The 18,538-nt window shown below is 45.6% G+C and overlaps 1 protein-coding gene across 2 annotated transcripts in view; it reads right to left on the reverse strand.

Annotated features, from left to right (window-relative positions):
- Positions 1-403: 403 nt before the first annotated feature.
- Positions 404-18,538, reverse strand: part of uggt2 (UDP-glucose glycoprotein glucosyltransferase 2) — a 31,232-nt gene continuing 13,097 nt past the window's right edge. The window contains exons 18-41 of one of the 2 annotated variants that reach the window (XM_023842610.2): positions 17,502-17,666; positions 17,294-17,417; positions 17,034-17,132; positions 16,736-16,830; positions 14,336-14,542; positions 13,450-13,581; positions 13,052-13,179; positions 12,740-12,835; positions 12,457-12,559; positions 12,163-12,242; positions 11,101-11,290; positions 10,599-10,757; positions 10,344-10,429; positions 9,527-9,611; positions 9,262-9,344; positions 8,371-8,394; positions 7,638-7,739; positions 7,457-7,541; positions 6,503-6,685; positions 6,184-6,344; positions 4,525-4,639; positions 3,998-4,114; positions 2,735-2,879; positions 404-2,411 (exon numbers count right to left, since the gene is read on the reverse strand). In XM_023842610.2, the coding sequence (XP_023698378.2) occupies positions 2,389-2,411; positions 2,735-2,879; positions 3,998-4,114; positions 4,525-4,639; positions 6,184-6,344; positions 6,503-6,685; positions 7,457-7,541; positions 7,638-7,739; positions 8,371-8,394; positions 9,262-9,344; positions 9,527-9,611; positions 10,344-10,429; positions 10,599-10,757; positions 11,101-11,290; positions 12,163-12,242; positions 12,457-12,559; positions 12,740-12,835; positions 13,052-13,179; positions 13,450-13,581; positions 14,336-14,542; positions 16,736-16,830; positions 17,034-17,132; positions 17,294-17,417; positions 17,502-17,666 (2,787 nt within the window). In that variant the 3' untranslated portion in view covers positions 404-2,388. The remainder of the gene's footprint in view (positions 2,412-2,734; positions 2,880-3,997; positions 4,115-4,524; positions 4,640-6,183; positions 6,345-6,502; positions 6,686-7,456; positions 7,542-7,637; positions 7,740-8,370; positions 8,395-9,261; positions 9,345-9,526; positions 9,612-10,343; positions 10,430-10,598; positions 10,758-11,100; positions 11,291-12,162; positions 12,243-12,456; positions 12,560-12,739; positions 12,836-13,051; positions 13,180-13,449; positions 13,582-14,335; positions 14,543-16,735; positions 16,831-17,033; positions 17,133-17,293; positions 17,418-17,501; positions 17,667-18,538) is intronic. The other variant, XM_023842611.2, reaches the window with a different exon arrangement.

Raw genomic sequence — 18,538 nt, forward strand, 5'->3', positions numbered from 1 at the left:
ATCAGTCCTTCAACCTTACATCTGAACCGTCATGTGAAAATTAACTTGCACAGGTAACCATGAACATGGTGAAATCGTTTCGCAGCACTCTAGGTCTTGTAACTCCACTTAAAAAATAAAGCACAAAGATGAGATACCTGCCCCCTGATAGCCTGATTATACATGTGAACTTAAACATGCTTCATGCAAGCTAGGAGTGCAAATGATGCTCAATGAAACTAGAAGTTTTCAGATCTGCCTGGAAAGAGAGTCACTCTAAGTACAGATAAGCACTAGTGACTCCAAGATCTGTGTACCTCTCCAGAATAACTGAAGAGAACAAAAACAATCCTAAACTCCTGTTTGAATCCATCTAACTTAACACAGAATTCTTCAATGCTAAACTCACAAGTCCTACAAGCTCTTAAGAGTGATGAATTTATCATTTTAATGGTAAAATAACAGATTAGACAGACCATCCAATGCACATCTGTAGCTAAATACAGCTACCAGCCTTCTGCTAGCCCAGTTCATACTGATAATGACACATTTGAATCATGTTATTAGACCTGTTCAAAAGAAACTAAATCTTGAACCCATTGATATCTCAAATCTTCCTTTCAAGTCAAAGATCCTGGAAGAAGCTGTCTTAGCTTCGCTAATATTTAACTGAACATTATCAGTTTGTCTGCTTGAACGATGAATCTTCTACGTCCACTAAAGTCAAATATGGTGTCCCACAGGGATCAGTGCTAGACCCGCTACTGTTCACTACATATATGCTACCACTAGGTAACATTATTAGAAATCATGGTGTTGGGTTTCATTGTTTTGCTAATGATACACAGATAAATATATCTGTTAAACCAGATGATGCATGACAGCTCTCTGGGTTAGAAGACTGTCTACTAGATATCCGGTGCTGGGTGGCAAAAAAATCCTTATGTTAAACACAGAAAAAACAGAAGTATTGCTGGTTGGACCCAAGGCTGCTCAAAATAAGTTTGACAACATCAACCTTGGTGGTCTTTCTACTCAGCTTAAATTAGTGGTTAGAGAGCTTGGAGTCCAGGTAGATTCAGATCAATCTTTCAATGTTCACATAAGTATTACTAGAGCTGTGTTCTACCATCTACAGAACATAGCCAAGCTTCAGAAGATGCTCTCCTTTCATGATGCGTTAAAACTAATATCTGCCTTAACTTCCAGAATGGGTTACTGTAATGCCCACTGCCAGTAACTGATCACTCCCAGTTAGGCCTATAGTATGAGGTGTAGAGCTGCATGGAGATTGGTGCCATTAGCTTTGGATGAACTGAACTGTCAGTGCTGTCACTCTAGCTTCACACCCCCTTGTGAAATTGGAGTGCTGACCTGTAAGGGCAGGGATAATGTGAAGTGCCTTTGACACAAAGTAATGTTGTGAAAATGCACTATGCAAATAAAAATAAAAAATATTGGATTAACTTGTTTAATTAAGATTCATCCAGATATTTTTATTCCTGAGGACAAGAGACCTTTAAAACTGTGAGGCAATAATTTATACTTACCATAACTTAAAGGATAGTACCAGCATAGCCAAGCGCAGTGATATAGAGTGCAGCACCAAATTAACTGTGGTATTTCACAGACCCACCTGACAAAATGGCTTTAACTGGCTGATACCAAATACCTGGCTGAGGTATAAAGGGCAACAAACTCATTAACAGAGCAAGTTATTTCATAGCTGAAGGTACGCCGCAGGCAGGAGGGTAGTGTGTTCCAGATGTGGAGAAAGCTGCCTTTTGGTCACAGTAAGAGGTGTGTTGTTGGTTTCTGACACAGTCAATAAACCACCATAATAGGGGGGAGGCTGCTGACCTCCATACTGTGTCCAGTCTACAGCAACAGACCATCAACACTCCTGCATCCCTCTGAGCTGGAAATTAGGGCTTTTTTTCAGCCAAATGTCAAGTGTGCCAATATATCCTGCCAAGGTGAAAATATCGATGACAATTTAAGTCGGACCAAACGTTCAGGGATCATAATTAAACAATGAAACATGGAGCAAATAAAACACAGCCTTATTAAATTGGTGGGATAATTTAGGAATGTATCTCGCTGGTACAGAGGCAAACTCTAAACAGCAGTGCAAATGTTTCTTTTGTGAAAAGAAAATATTAACATCTTAAAAAAAGTCATGACGGGTATCAAGGCCAATACTGGTATGAAAAGAGCTCCTTTCCTCTCCGTCGCAAACTTGAAGGCTGTGGTCCTTGTTTACTTGTTTTTTTTTGGAGATGCAACAGCTGGCATAATCTATTTACCCCAATTTCACAATGTGGGGATGGTCCTCTCTGGCAGAGTTCACCTAAAGCAGCAATATTCTTCCCTGACTTCCATAACTCCATAGAATAGCTACATCCAATGCTAAAGCTCATCCCGGGGAATTGCTGTAAAACAAAAAAAAAGGGAATGAGGAATCATTTCTGTCCACAAATGCAGCTTAATAAATAAATAAATAGCCAAAATTAAAAGACTAAAGCACAATGATAATAAGATGAACCAAAGAATATCATGTTAAATGCCAATATTTCTGCACTTATTCACAGATGCATAACCCCATGTCCATCCCATAATGAATGTCTAATGCAAAATCCTATTTCCATTTGTATGGCACTCGTGACTGAACAGGCAGAGCGCCAGCTGCCCAAAGGCCAGAGTGACTGAACCCCAGGGGCACCGTGGGTGACGGTCTTCCCAGAATGCTCCTCACCTTCCCGGTCAGCTAATGGTCTGATTCCGGTCTGCTTCTGGACTCTCTTCAGCAGCTCCTTGATCTCACGGTCGTACTCCTCCCATTCCGGAACGATCCTCATTGCAGCAGCAAGCTTGGGCTCTTTGGTCTTGGGGTTGTTGCACTGCGGAGGAATGGACGTGGTTGGTCAACACATATACCCTGAAACCCGAAAGTCGAAAAAAGCTCCCCACAAATGTGATGAGATTCCCGGGGCTGTCTGATGATACCACTCCAAATGGTCAAGTCCTATGAAGCTGGGCCAAAATTCCCCAACTCCCCCATAAAAATCCTTCATCACAAACACAGTTTAATAATGTGGAGTGGAAAAAAAGGCATCTCACACACACTTTCAGTGCCAATAGTTCCACATCAATCTCAGAATCCTTTTCAAAACATGCACCAGTTACATACAAAGAAAAGCATCTGCTAATATCTGCTCATGCATTTCAAAAGTGAATAATTTAACTCGAGGGTGAACATTTAACTTTATATATTTTCCAGCCTTTTGAAAGGTGTGAAACTGTACACAGATTGACTATATCAATCCACTAATGAATGTCTAACAGGCCATAAGCAGCCAGCCCCAAGACGACCCCCAAAAAGGTGGCAGGTGCCCAAGTGTGTCAATGACTGCAGATTTCAGCAACGTCAGCTGGTCGGCAGCCTCGAGAGACCTGCTCCTGCTTTCATAGCGCTGGAGGGAAGTGAGGAATTTTAGATGGGTGAGGCTGGGAAGGCTGCCATGGGAATTAAGTGAGAGACGAGCCACCGCAAGCTCACGCTAAGATTAACTGACGCGGATGTGCAGAGGACCTCCGCTGCCAGAGAAAGCATGGTACGAAGGCAAAGCACCATAAATGTACATTTTATCAAACCAGGTCATATAACCAAAACCAGGTCACTTAGACTTTGTTTTACCTCCTACCTACTACACATACGGGTGGATAATCAAAAAACTCTCTAGTCATTTTTCTATGTTTCAGTGTCAGCACAGTCAGTCTTCTGCCTTCAGGGGGAGGCATAGTTCACTGGTGAACAGGGAGCCTAGCATTCAGAAGCCCATTAGCAGCAACCTAGCAGCTGCCAGAAACCATAACACCAGGCAACATTAGGAAAGGCGGGGCGGTGATGCCGGCAGCCGATCCGATTTCTCACACATACACACGGTTCACATTAATGTGCCTTTTTTTTTTTTAATCACCCACACCCAGTTTTCCCCTTGTGGTGACAGGGACTGACCAAGTCGATCGTCTTGGCAGCCGCCTTGGAGGAGTCGTCGCACCATGTCTCGCACCAGAGCCACTCCTGGGGCAGGGACTTTATCGCCACCTGGTGGATCATGTTGTTGGGGAGGTCCTGGGGATGATAAACAGCCTATCAATGGAGAACCCTGTGCAGGCAGCAGGTGACTACAGAGAACAGACTTATAAAAACTAATAACAGCAGAAAAGGAAAACAAAAGTCATTAAATAAGAGAGAATTTCCATTTAGAAACATTCCACCAGAAAGAAGCTTTAACAGACGGTAGAGGCTGCAGATTGATCATCTTAAACGAGACCCTACAGAGCACTCGCAGGTCCTTGGGAGTCACAGCATGAGACCAGCGACGGTCTGCATTCTCGCAGCTCTGAAGCCCCCAGCCCAGATAGAGGGTCACCTTCACTTAGCTGAAAGGCACAGAGCAGGCACCACACCAGAACCCACAGCAGGAAGGCAGCCCTTGGGCAAAGAAGCCCCTTCTCCCCGAGCCGCCACGACACCTTCACCTGGTCAAGGTTGGACAGGCTGTTGGGGTCCTGGCTGAGGGCTTGGTACTGGCCTCGCAGTCGGTCTCCAGCTGCTATCTTTCGGAACTTCTTGAGGTCCACAACGTACAGGGCACTGTGAGGGCATAACTGGTCAGGTTCTATAAGGACATGCATGACCTGCATCAGGGACTCAAAGCAAACAGTGACTGGAACAATTCGGGGAGGGGGGATGTCTGATTAATCTGCAAATGCTGAAGAGGAGGGAAATTATACGCACCAGACAAACATTTTGATCTCATGTGAAAACAAAACAGATCCATCCTTTATGTCTCATTTTTTTAGTCAGAGGTTCATCACCCCATTTGACAAAATCTCCCCCCCCCCAGTGCCGTTCATCGTCCTTGATGACACCTATAATTGCCATGCAGGCCATGTGACCACCTTAAAGGAGAATCCGTTTTTAACATTTGGATCTGTAATAGTAAACTAATGATCAGGATTTGTCATAACAGATGGCAGGAAACAAACCCTGAACAAATTCACTACAAAATGAAAATGAAGCTTTCATAAACAAAACAGCTTCAGGGTGTAACAATAGGATGATCAACTGGCTTATTGTGCCATTGGGAGTCTCAGGTTGTGCACCAAGCTAGTACGTGATGATTCATAGTTTGCTGGCTTCCAGGACAAGCTCATGAACATACACCACTGCGCTGTGGGCCAAATCAGGTTTGCCTGAGACAGTGGTGGTGGAGGTGGTCTGTGAATGTCACAAGATTCAAGATTCAAAGCATTTATTGTCAGTAGAATGTACAGTAGAAAAGTGCATTTCTCTGTGCAATGAAATTCTTACTTTGCTGTCCACACAAAAAATGCCGAGGTACAATAGATAGAAAAAATAGAAAAATAAATAATTAAGTGTAATGTGCAAAAGAGCTTAATGTGCAAAAAATGACAGTATGAGGTAGTATGGTATGGTATAAAATAAGCTAAAATAAGAGGGCACTCAAACATATGCGACAAGCAACAAAACAAGAAGTCTGTGACATGAAGATGACCTTTTGGAGTGTCACAGAAGATGGCAGGCATTTACAGTGCTCATAGAATGTCTTGAAATGATTGCTTAATTTAGTAAAATATTGCACATTTATTGGTTTTAGAAGAAAAATTATTATTTTATTTATCTGATTACAAAAAATATATACTGCATTAAAAACAACCAGTAGATTTAAGTAAATCATTCAAGTAGTAGTAAATTGAAACCCAAATTATGGTTCTGTTCGGAGTTACAAAGTTGACAAGCAGTCTCAATGGGGGCTTTTTAATTAGTGACACCTCTGCAGTAACATGAAACCCCTTTGGGAGTCAGTGCCTACAATAGCAATTAACAGCAAAATGGCAGGAAAAGAACTGAATGAGTCAGTCAAAAATTATGGCACTTTCAATACAAAGAAAATGTCTGTGTAGAGGGTCTAGGCAGATATGTTACACATTGCTTGTCAATGGACTTTTGTTATGAAACCAGTGAATTTGTAACATTTTTTCTGAATTAAGCAAGCGCCCCAGGACTATGTGAGCACTGTATTTATTTCAACTTGGATGGAAAAAACAAAAATATTGTATTAAAAGAGCAGACGCGAGGAAACGTACTCCTCTATCGACACACGAGACGCCTACCTGATGTGGTACTTCCTATTCCCCAGGTGGGAGGCCCAGTAGCCAGACCTCCAAAAACGATAGCCCTCCATCTCTTTGCGGCTGTCGCAGAATGGCGTGTAACCGTAGGGGGCGCCCTGCAGGTCCAGATCACGAAGCTCCTTCAGGTCAGCCCTGACAATCTGAGGGGAAGGGAGCAGCCGGGGTCACAACATGGCACTCAGACACATGTAAGTAGCTCTAACTGAGGACCCAGATCACCAAATACTAGGAAATATGAACCTGATCAGCATGTGCACAGGTTTTGCAGTCTGCCTAGCAACACCGCTGCTAAGATCACCTGGTCCGCGTCTACAAAGATGATCTTGTCCACAGCAAGGGGGAAGAGCACGTCCAGGAAAAGGATCTTGTAGCCCCAGATGATTCGCTGCTTCTCAATCTGCTGCTGCAACCACCGTGGCCACTTGTACTGGACCAGCTCATACTGGAAGCCATAGGCCTCTGCCATATGGGGGATGGACTCCTAGGTACACAAGAGGCACGTTTGAAAAGCTTGGCCCTCTGAAGTCCCAAGGTTTCCTAGTGTGGGCCGCGCATCACCACGTTCCTCAAGCCAGGGGCGTCAGAAGCATTCTGAATATGGCGGGGGGGGACACACTGGCATAAAACCAATATTTTATGTTAAATATGGGGGGGGTTTAAACGAGTAATTATGAAATGTGAGGGGGACACATTTGTCGCACGGAAAAACAGCTTAACAAGTGGGTTTGGATATAAGAGAATTCAAGCTCAACTGCCCTACACATCTGGGCGAGATGTCAAAACACCAGCAAAAAGCAGCCTTGCTGGAAGGTGGATCGTGTCCTTCCAGAATCCAGCTACCTTGAGGCAAAGGACACGTCTGCACCTTCAGAAGGACTGAACACCTGTCAGCATGAAAAGTTCGATTCCTAACAAGCCAGGAAACTCCCATGCAAGTAACTCTGTAGGTTTGCGATTTAGAAAGACACCTATTGCTGACTAACTAAATCACGGTCTTACAGTTTCTGCCCATGCTGGTTGTCCTGAAATGTCACTGCAGTGCCCCTTTAAACTTGTCTGTGCACAGTTCTGATTAAGACTTCTTTAATTATTTTTTGTGGCACATGGGGATCAGTGTATGATTCTGGACACAGAGCAAGGGCCTTCCTGAACCACCCTGCCATTGTTAGGGTTAGGGTGACCTCCACACCGACAGGCAGCCGACAAGAGAAACGCACTGGCAATTAGAGATGGAAGCGAGGAGGGTCATTACCTTGAAGGAAGGTGAAAGGTAATTCTTGAGGAACCAGAATTTGACAGGGGTTTTGGTGTGTTGGAGAACAGAGCACATCATTATTCTGGAAAAGAGACAGAAGTGTGGGGTGGGAAGGACTGACGGGGGGAGCTTGACAGAGATCAAGCAAAAGTCGAGTGTAAGGCGAGAACCTGCCCACCTCAGGAAGCGCTCGTACAGAAGTCCAGAGGCCACTGAGAAGATGTTGAGAACATCCTCGGTCGTCTTCTTGGCCTCTTCCTCTGAGGAGGCACCGGTGATGCTGTGAAGGATAGGGGAACAAACCAGGTGTTGGTTTGCACTTTATGATTGGAAAGGCTGTCCTTTTATGGCAACACTAGGTCAAACCAGCATGAGGTTCAACTCAGGGGGAACGAACCGAGAGCAAACTAATAGTGAAATTACCAGCACCTATTGCTAAAGAGTACATTTCATAGCAGATCTGATGATCACTGGGAGCAGATCCCCTCTGGCTTCAGTAACAAGGAGCCAAGAGATAAGAAAATGGTACAACCGGCCAATGTGGACGGAGTTTCTGAATGAGTACCCCTTTCTGCCAATCATCTTTTTAGTGAAATCCATCATCTCCCATCTGAAAAGCCTCACTGCCCCACATGCCAGGACCCCTTAACTGCCATGACAAGTTCCCCAGTAACTCTGTCAGGAATGCTTTCTGTAAGCTAAAATATGGTAACTAATGTAAAATGAACAAATGAAAAAAACAAACACATAAAATTGTCAAATATACTGAAAGACATGGAGAAAGAGTGTGAAGTCACAAATATACATTGTGGACGTATACAACCATGGACATCGATGAGCAATTCAGCCCCCAAACAGATGCTGAACAACTGCAGGGTGATGGGAGCAGATAGCAAGGAAATGCTTCCTACCTTCTCTCTAAAGCATTCCACACGCTGCACAGAGCCAGGGGTAAATGAAGAGCACACAGATCAAGTGGTTAGACGGAGGGTGCCATTAAAGCCAATTCATATTTCATTTTTCTGCGGGCACTTTCGGTTGTGGACGAGGGTAATAATGTAAATTTCATCATCAATGGTGGCTGTGGACAACTGTGGGTGCAGCCCAGATTTTTATGCCTAGTAGCAATGGTGCACATCCGGGCCCACCGATCTTGCATGTGCAAGATAACTGATTAGGTATTTCCAGTAGGTGGCAGTGTGGACTTTCACAGATGCATAGCTGTTGTTGTTGCTGTTGTGGTTATGGTGAGCAGCTGTATGAGGAGGGTTGGAGGTACCCGCATATCTTATTATTATTTTCATACTGTCCAAACATTATTCTAAGGTATATGGTATGTTAAAAAGTCGCACTATTCAAACACATTGAAGTATTGGTGATGAAATTCGGCCAACCAATTTGGTCATAATGGTTTCAGAATACTGCTGCGTACCATATTACCATTGTGCTGCCCAAGCCTAGGCTAATAACTCTTCCTAAAAGTTTACCTGTTTGACTACGTTGCTTGTATTTGTATTTAATGCAATACATCTGCCCTCTGCTGGTCGAATGGAATATCACTGCTGTATGCATGCGCCGAGTGTGACCATCCGCATTTTGTAGCCAAATGTAGCATGTTGCTGCGTACATGAACGTCCCCAAGAAAGCACATGCACAACAGTAAAGAATGAGTTGGCCTTTATACGTTTAACCACACAGAGGCCACGGACAGCAGCCATTGTGGAGCGTGAGCTGCTCATCTTTTCTACAAAGAGGAGGGGCTAATGGCTAGGGGGACGAAAGGCAAGAAGAAGGAGCAGCACCTAGTTACGGACTCCCAGAGGCCTCTGGTATCCGAGCCGTCGTTGAGGAGCTCTTCGTTTATTTTGTCTGGCTTTTTCTGAACCTGGAAAAATAAATTACATGTAAATGATCAAGAAGATTAAGTTTCAGACATAGGAACAGGCAGGCAAAAGACAATATGGAGGACTTCCGTAGGCGTGAATTAATCATGCCACCTGACTGTGTGCTTGGCCAGAGGAACACGCATATTATGGGGATCCAGAGGCAACGATAAGGAGCACACACCCTGACTTTGATGATCTTGCTGTGGAAGCTGTTAAGAACCACGATCACATCACCTTCCTCCACAGGAGAATCTGTGCCACCATGGCTGGAACAGAGGAAGAAACAGAGAGGGTGACCGAGACGGCGTGGCTGACCGAGGAGCGTGATACCGGGACGGCGTGGCTGACCGAAGAGCGTGATACTGGGACGGCGTGGCTGACCAAGGAGCGTGATACTGGGACGGCGTGGCTGACCGAGGAGCGTGATACCGGGATGGCGTGGCTGACCGAGGAGCGTGATACCGGGACGGCGTGGCTGACCGAGGAGCGTGATACCGGGACGGCGTGGCTGACCATGTGGCTGACCAATGACGGTGATACCGGGATGGCATGGCTGACCGATGAGCGTGATACTGGGATGGCATGGCTGACCGCGCGGCTGACCGATGACTGTGATACCGGGAACAGCAGAACTATGTTTTCACCTCCCAGGCCTAACCACTGGGTGGCGTAAATCACGTCCATACAAAACTACAGCATCCTTTCCTGGCCCCTTCACCCACCACTCAGCCTCTAGCTCTCAAACCACGACAAGAAAATAATAAACAGACAAACCAACAAACAAAAATGATAAATAAATCTGAGACTTTGTGATAGGCAGTGTCCATAGTGACGCTGCCCTCACCACAATCAAGCTGCATTTAGCAGCTGTAGCGACAGCAGAGGGCGATGTCTCTCTTGCCAAAGCACTGCAACCAAATCTGAGGGGTAAGAGAAGAATCCAAACACAGGACTACAGTATGGACACAATGCCAGCGAAGCAGGGAGGAGACACTCACGAAAGGATCTGGTAGATCTCCTCAGACCTCCCCTTGCGCAGTTTTAAGATCCAGGCTCCCGGATTAGCCTTTAGCTGGAAGTAGCCCTGTCGTATACATAAAGAGATAGAGAGCCAGCAGAGTCATGTGCCCACAAAAGTGTGGGTCTTGGGTACCAAGCTTACTGATGGCGTGATGAGAGCCTCAAAGTGGTGAATATGTCCTCAGACAACCTGCACACAAAGGCTGGCTCATTTCTGAGTGGACGAGGCTCACCAGGTTGGCCATGACGATGGTGTCCTGCATTAGTGGGTCACGGCTCATGCCCAGGGTGAACTGCAGGCCCCGGGGGGGCTGCCCGGTTGACTGGTCGAAGCAGTGCCCCTCTAGGAGCAGGTACTCCAACTCGTACTCGGCAGACACCATGCCACTGGCCTGGGATCAGATTGACACAGGCAGGATCGCTCATCTAGTCGGCAACTGGCTCGTTATGAACATACCAATGCCGCATGTCATACAGTAACTAAACACGCACACAGTCCTGCTATAAAACAAAACATTTTGATATAAAACAAAATATAAGACATTATTATTACAGTTATTCAACTTCTTTTCCCTAACTGATTTTTTTTTTTTTTATTTTGAAAATAAAAAATACTACCAGATACCCTTATATTCCTCCACAAAAAATTAGCTTATAGTAAACAATGTCATGTGACCCACCCCCCTGTGGCAGGGGGAGGAGCTACCTGTGCCCAAAGGAGGGTTGGGGGTGTACCTCCTGAAGATGAATGTTGTCCAGGTCATAGGGGCTGCGGATAGGCTCCACCATCCAGTTGTCGGGGGTGATCATGTTCAGTGTGAGGAGCGGGGACTCCGGCATCTCAGTGAAGCGTGCCATTGGCCCTGGGGACACCATGTCATTGGCCTCGAAGGACACGTCCGGCTCCAGGACATAGCGGTAGAAGCTGGGATGGGGGATGGAGAGCAGAGGGAAAACACAAGTGCTATTATATATTAGATGGTCTAATCCAGTGGTCACTGCATAGCTATACAGTTAAATACCACGCTGCAAACACAAAAATCTGTCCTGAATAAATCTGTAGCCGGAACTCATTTGCAGGGACATTTTTTAAATACTCAGCACTACCTAAAATATGAAACCCAGCTGAATTTCAATATGTAATAAAACCAGTACCAAACTCATCTCCTGGCTAAAATCTAATCCAGGGACACTGATACTTTTTCAAGAGGCTGCATTACACAATAAAGCTAGAGAATGAAATTAATCAGCTCCAAGAAACTGTCTAAATGTTGCTGTGTGGTCTAGTCACCAGCAGAATGAACGGCTAAAAAGTTTAACAAAAGCCTGGATGCCAGTAGCTCTGGCTGTGAGGCTGTCAGTGCCCCAGAGCAGGAAGAGAAGTACAGGCTGTTCAGGGGAACAATTCAGCTGCTGGTGATCAGAAAACGTGGGATGCGGAAAAATCATAACCCATAAAACAAATAAATGGTTGTTTACTGACTAGCTGAATAACAAACGCAGCCTTTTTTTGGCCCCTAAAATAGCCATGAGGCAGGGGAGCCTTCAACCCTGAAACTAATTTGCAGTCTGTTAGAAAGCAGCCATTTCCACGTAATTTCACTGAACTTTCTCAAGCTTAGATTACCAGCAGTCTTGCCTTCAGCCCAAAAGAATAATAAAACACAGTTTCTCCTTCAAACACAGCTCACATTCTTACGCAGGATGAACTGCACAATTGACCTTAGATTTCTCTAGCTTCCGAACTCTGTGTTACTGGGCAGTTCACAAAGGCGACTGGAGGAGTCCAAGGCTTACCTCTTCAAGGGCATCTCTGAGAGCTTGGCTCTGCAGTTCATGAAGACCTGGAGCTTCATGTTGATCACCTTGTCCAGCACCTGGGGACAGAAGGAGGCAGAAATGCATTTAACATTTAAATATTTATCATTTATTACCAACAGTATCTGCCTATAAAGACCTGCTCTTGACACATGTACAGTCTCCTCATTCTTGCATATCACAGTTCATTTTCCCAAAGGTATCTTCAGCAAATAGAAAAAACCTCACATGATCACACCAGATAAACACAAATGACAATGACAGGACTCTTACAATCAAGAGAGAAGACATCTTCTGGGCTTCCCTGGTGAGAGGGTCCACGATCGCCACCACATCATAAAACACTTGGCCCTCACGGGGGGACAGCTGGAGCACACTGAGGGCGGCACACATGACAGAAAAGCGATAGGAGAGAAATCTCAGCACCAGTGACACAGAAAGAAACCACAAAAAAGGCAGCAGCTCACCAGATGGGCAATGAAAGGAGTTATGGCTCTCTGGGAACATTAGTGGGGCTTCAGGAGGACCCCTTCACTTGCAGAACTTTCTCACCAACCTGAGCTTGTCCTTGGAGAATCCGACCTCTCTTCTGGACTCTGTCTTGGGAGCTGATATGAGCAGGGAGTCCACCTTCATGATCAAGTCACTGGCCCTGCAGGTGGGAAGGGAAAAGATCAGATAGAGAGTAAGCAAGACATTTTTATTTTGGCTGACAACATTTCAAATGATCACACACTGCCCATTCATCCATCAATCCATCCATATCCATCCACCCACCCAAATTATCCTGCAGCCTTCACACAACACCAGCTGTATATTTTAGTTTTCATAGAGAGAAATAGATGGGGGGATGTGGATGTGAACATACACTTTGGCTTTCAGCCCCATCTGCTTGATTCTGGCTTTGATCTTCTCGGCCGACATGCTCAGAGTGATCTTTTCCAGCAGGCGGAAGTCTTCAGTGTCAAACTCTATCTCCTCTGACAGCCCGATGATCTAGCAGGGACGCCAAGCACATAAGTATCTCTCATGCTGACCCCTCTGAGTGTTACCACCCTCAGCTTCAGACAATCACCCGCTTAGCCTGCAAATAGCTATTACTGTCGGCTGTCCCACCCCCAGCTTCAGACAATTACCCACTTACCCTGCCATTGGCTATCACGGCCCGCTGTCCCACCCCCAGCTTCAGACAATCATCCACTTAACCTGCCATTGGCTATCACGGCCCGCTGTCCCACCCCCAGCTTCAGACAATCATCCACTTACCCTGCCATTGGCTATCACGGCCCGCTGTCCTGCCGCCAGCTTCAGCACGTCCCGACAGAAGAGCCGCTGGCTTTGCAGGAACTCCACCCCCAGTGTGTTGTACTTCTTCTCAAAGGCGTCGGCGTCCATCCCCTGCAGCCGTGGTGGCAGACAGTTTTAGCGTATGGTTAGCATACTCTGAGCTTCCAGAGGCTTCCCCAAATGGGAGGAGCCTCTCTGATCTTCAATTTGCCCAGACAAACACTACAAAGTATAAATGGATTTCATCCATTAAACAAAAACATCCTATGCGTGTGTCTGTGGTGAGATAGGGGGCGTCACAGTCTGTGAAGTTACACAGAATTCATTCACCATTGTTAATTACTGGCCCCCTAACTACCACTTTCATTTAAACCAGCCTCCTGAAAGAAACACCGTACAAGTCTGGGAAGCTCTGCCACATGCAGTCAGACTATTGATTTCTCCAACACTCTAGTCTACCAACCCAGGGAACACCTGCATTACTTATGTTGGCATATTTCAGAATGTATTTCATCTCAGATCTCCACACATGCCACCCTACTTTGTACTCTGGACTTCAACCTTACACATTTAAGCTGACGCAATAAAAAAAAGCCTGGGGTGTGTTCCACGAAGCAGGATTTCTCAGTTAGCTGGGTTAACTTAAGATAGAATTCATGGCTGTCCAATAGGAATGTTCCTTACCTAAGCTCTTATTGGACAACCATGACTTAAGTTAACCCAGACAACAGAAATCATACTTCATGGAACACTGCCCTGCTCTTGGGCATTTCCGCAAACACCATTATTGACTATTGCCTGTGTTACATTAGTTTGTTTACCAAAGTTTGGCTTTATAGAGCCTTATGCTAATGGTCTGAGGCACCTGCATCAGTAAATATTTCATCTTGGTTCCCTGCTCCAACAAATGGGCATTCTCATGCTTGATGATCTTCTGCACAAAGCTCAGGGTTTCCCTGCTCCTCTGCGTGTGCAGAGATGCCCAGATGGCCCGGGAGATGGGTGTGTTGTCCTCGGTCACTTTGGAACTGGGGTTACTGAGGACTCCAACTCGCATGTTGGTGCTGGACTTCTGCAAGTGAAGACGAGGTGGGAAGGGGTGTCATTAGAGATGGCCCTGTATCATTTTTCCTGGTCCGATCCTGATATTGAAATTTTGAGTATCTGCCGATACCGATCACTTCAAGCCAAATTTCAAACCAAACTGGAAGACAGAGATATACTTTACCAGAATGAATACCCATGAACTTACACTACAGTAACTACATATTCTGTGCTTTTGACTTGTATTAAAAATGCTCTAACAAATACTGTGTGAATAATAAATCAAATTTTACATCTGGTGATCAAGACATGGGTGCCTACTTTATGAGAAATCCTCTTACCAAGAAACTTCACTCAAAACAGAAGGACAATGGACTTTTAATTTAATATCCCATTCTCGAACATTACGAGCATATAAAGTGGCAGATTTAGCAGATTTTTGAATATTTGAATTTACACGTCCACATGGATTGCTGTTTCAAAGACAATGCCTTAGACAAATTACCTATCTAGTGTGTGATCTGACAGCTGCATGAAGCCCATGCTACTTTAGCACCACTTGTTGAACTTCCGTTCAAAATTTTTTTTTTAATTCCATCGCGGTAACTGTATCCAACATTATCAATACTAAGGGGTATACTAGAAAGCAAGATTAACACGCACCCTTCAATCTGGACCATATCTGATCCAACATTTTTTGCCAGTATTGGGCAGATTATGATACTGGGTATCAGATCAGTTGTATCTCTCATCGTCATGGCATGGGACATCACCCAACAAGCCCCTTGCCAAACTCAACCGACCCGTCTCGTCAGCTACATGTTCCGTGCCAGAACCAATGACTTTCTGCTTCACTGGAGAAATGTGTCATGGATTGCACTGGTGGTGTTAATGATCTATGCAGTAACTTACACAAGTGAGCCTTTATAATACACAACTTACATACCTGAGCCTTAAGCCTAAGAAGACAAACCTCATAACCTGGCTGTGGGAACCTGGATGTCAGACTTTGTGTGACACGTGGAAAGACACTAGCGGATTTATGTTATCACCTCATCACACAGTTTAACAATTTAAACAGCAAATTGGTGCCTGTACTAGCCAATGCCTTTCAGTCTTTCTAATGGAAAGAGACTTTCCTGGAAATTCTCTCAAAGTACTGCTGCAGTTCTCAGCGTATGGTAGAGAAATGGCTGCTGGGAACTGAAGGTTGGTGTAATTCTACTTTAAAAACAAGTATGTGAAATAGCAGCTAACAGTAATACAGTGGTACCTCAGTTCTCGAATTCATTAGAACTCGAATTTCTTAAAAGTCGAACCAACCAGTTAGAAAAAAATTTACCTCAAACTCGATCTGAATCTCAGAAGTCAAACCGTGAACGCCGACCTTAGATAACTTGTGCACGCGGGGAAATGAGTCACGCGGTATGTCTCTCAGCGGAAACATAGGGTAACGCTTAAGTCTCAGCCTCGCATTCGCTGTGATAGCAGCGTGCATGTTTACACTAGCTGAATACATATATTTAGACAGTAAAAATACATTTAGACAGTGATAGACAGTGAGACAGTAACAGTAATTATTATTATTATATAATAAAATACATTTAAAAATAAAGATTTCTTATTAATTCTTTTAATATTAATAATAAAAAATGTATAGATTTAATTATAATAATATTGTCGTGCCGAGCGGGGATGGAATGGAGACGCAGAGTTCAGGGTATCGGGGAATATGTGGGGTTTAGTTACAGGTAAGGCAGGCAAAACACAGAAGGACAATACAATGACCGGGCTGGGGAAACAAACTTAAACGCGGACGAAATACAGAGGGGAGGGCGGCATGGTGGTGCAGTGGTTGACACTGTTGCCTCGCACCTCTGGGACCTGGGTTCTCCGCCTGGGTCACATGTGTGTGGAGTTTGCATGTTCTCCCCGTGTCATTCTGATGTATCACTGTATTAGAAATAGCTAATTAGGACAGATATAATGATTCTGTTGATGCCCTGAACCCCATCTATTTTTAAAGTTTGCTGTGTAATTTCAACAGCATGCTAACAGTAGAATTTAAGCCCCACCCCCACCGTGAGGGATAAATGCATAAAAGGGTGGGGCAGAAACCACGTGTCCCCCAGTCTCCTACCAGCTTCTGCACCTCCAACAGAGGTCCTGATAGCCCCAGATGTCATTTTTTCGGTTAAAAAGTGGCCCCAGGGCAGCTCACCATATGTTTGATGGCATTCTGTAGCAGCTGGCGACCCTGCAGAGTATCGAAGTCTGCAACGACCCAGACAGTCACACCATGGATTGTATCATCGTCTGTGGAGAGATGACGTTCGATTATGAGACCCGTGGGGTGTCCAGTGGGCCTTTAACTGTGTCGCTATGTTTCCATCCACACAAGACCCATAATACACTGGGCATGCGGGGGGGGTGTCTACAAATGCATCAAATCTACGATGTATTTCAGTATATCCCAATACTCCTCCCACATTTAAGGAGAGTAAAAGGACAATGTTTACCGGCTTTGGTTAAGTACTTCAGTCTTCTGGAGACCACAGAAGTCTTATCCCTGGAGTCCAGATATGAGAACGTGTTTGTATCTTCCCAGTCTTCAACAACTAGGAGTCAGGGGGAGGGGCAATAAGCAAAATCTCGGCATTGAGACTGACATTACATTGATTAATTGTAATTATACATCTCTGCCACCAGAATACAATTTAGGAGACATTCCAACCTTGTTAAAATGCCTGTTAGGGCATGAACAGCACCTTCTTCCTACCTGGAGAGGAAGTGAAGTCCAGGTACTGCCGCTGTGGACTTAGGACAACAGGGTTGATGCGGGGTACCACGTTGGTCTGGCCCATGAGGAGCTCCACCACGTCCATGTCGTCGCTCAGCTGGCCCTGGTGGCACATTCCCACTGAGGTCACGCAATCCCACAAAGCCACAGAGACTTGCACACCCAGGGGTTTGGCAGGTAGCCCTACCACGAGGACAGCCCTCTGAAAAAAGCTGGTGCTGTCCATGATGCGCTGCAGAAGCACCGTCTCCAGCTCTTCGGGGTCCATCTCCTCTCTGTTGAGGGGCACGCCGTTGAATAGAGCCATGGGCAGGGTGCTCAGTCCCGTCTTCCTGTAGAACACTCCACCAGCCTGGACCGACATGCACTTCTGTGAATTACTGGCCAGGATGTCCTGTCACCACGTGGAAGGCCAGGGGTCTCTCCTCTCAGCCGTTTGGAGCGACACTCCTGCACTAACGCCACTTCCCACCTCATTGCGGGTCAGTGTGAAACATGACTCTCCCTACAACAGGTCGTAAACATCGTCATAAGGCAGGAGACACCGAGGGGAGGGCACGTTTATAGCCCAGACTAAGCAGTGTCATAAGGTACGAGACATCGAGGGGAGGGCAGGTTTATAGTCCACGCTAAGCAGTGTCATAAGGCAGGAGACACCAAGGGGAGGGCAGGTTTATAGCCCACGCTAAGGAGTGTCATAAGGCAGGAGACATTAAGGGGAGGGCAGGTTTATAGTCCACGCTAAGGAGTGTCATAAGGTAGGAGACACCAAGGGGAGGGCAGGTTTATAGCCCACGCTAAGCAGTGTCATAAGGTACGGGACACCAAGGGGAGGGCAGGTTTATAGCCCACGTTAAGGAGTGTCATAAGGCAGGAGACACCAAGGGGAGGGCAGGTTTATAGCCTACGCTAAGGAGTGTCATAAGGTACGGGACACCAAGGGGAGGGCAGGTTTATAGCCCACGCTAAGCAGTGTCATAAGGCAGGAGACACCAAGGGGAGGGCAGGTTTATAGCCCACACTAAGCAGTGTCATAAGGCAGGAGACACCGAGGGGAGGGCACATTTATAGCCCACGCTAAGCAGTGTCATAAGGTAGGAGACACCAAGGGGAGGGCAGGTTTATAGCCCACGCTAAGCAGTGTCATAAGGCAGGAGACACCGAGGGGAGGGCAGGTTTATAGCGCACACTAAACACTGTATTAAGCCAGCCAACATCATGATC

This window comes from Paramormyrops kingsleyae, chromosome 1 (assembly GCF_048594095.1).
Source record: "Paramormyrops kingsleyae isolate MSU_618 chromosome 1, PKINGS_0.4, whole genome shotgun sequence".
NCBI classification, from domain to species: Eukaryota; Metazoa; Chordata; class Actinopteri; order Osteoglossiformes; family Mormyridae; genus Paramormyrops; species Paramormyrops kingsleyae.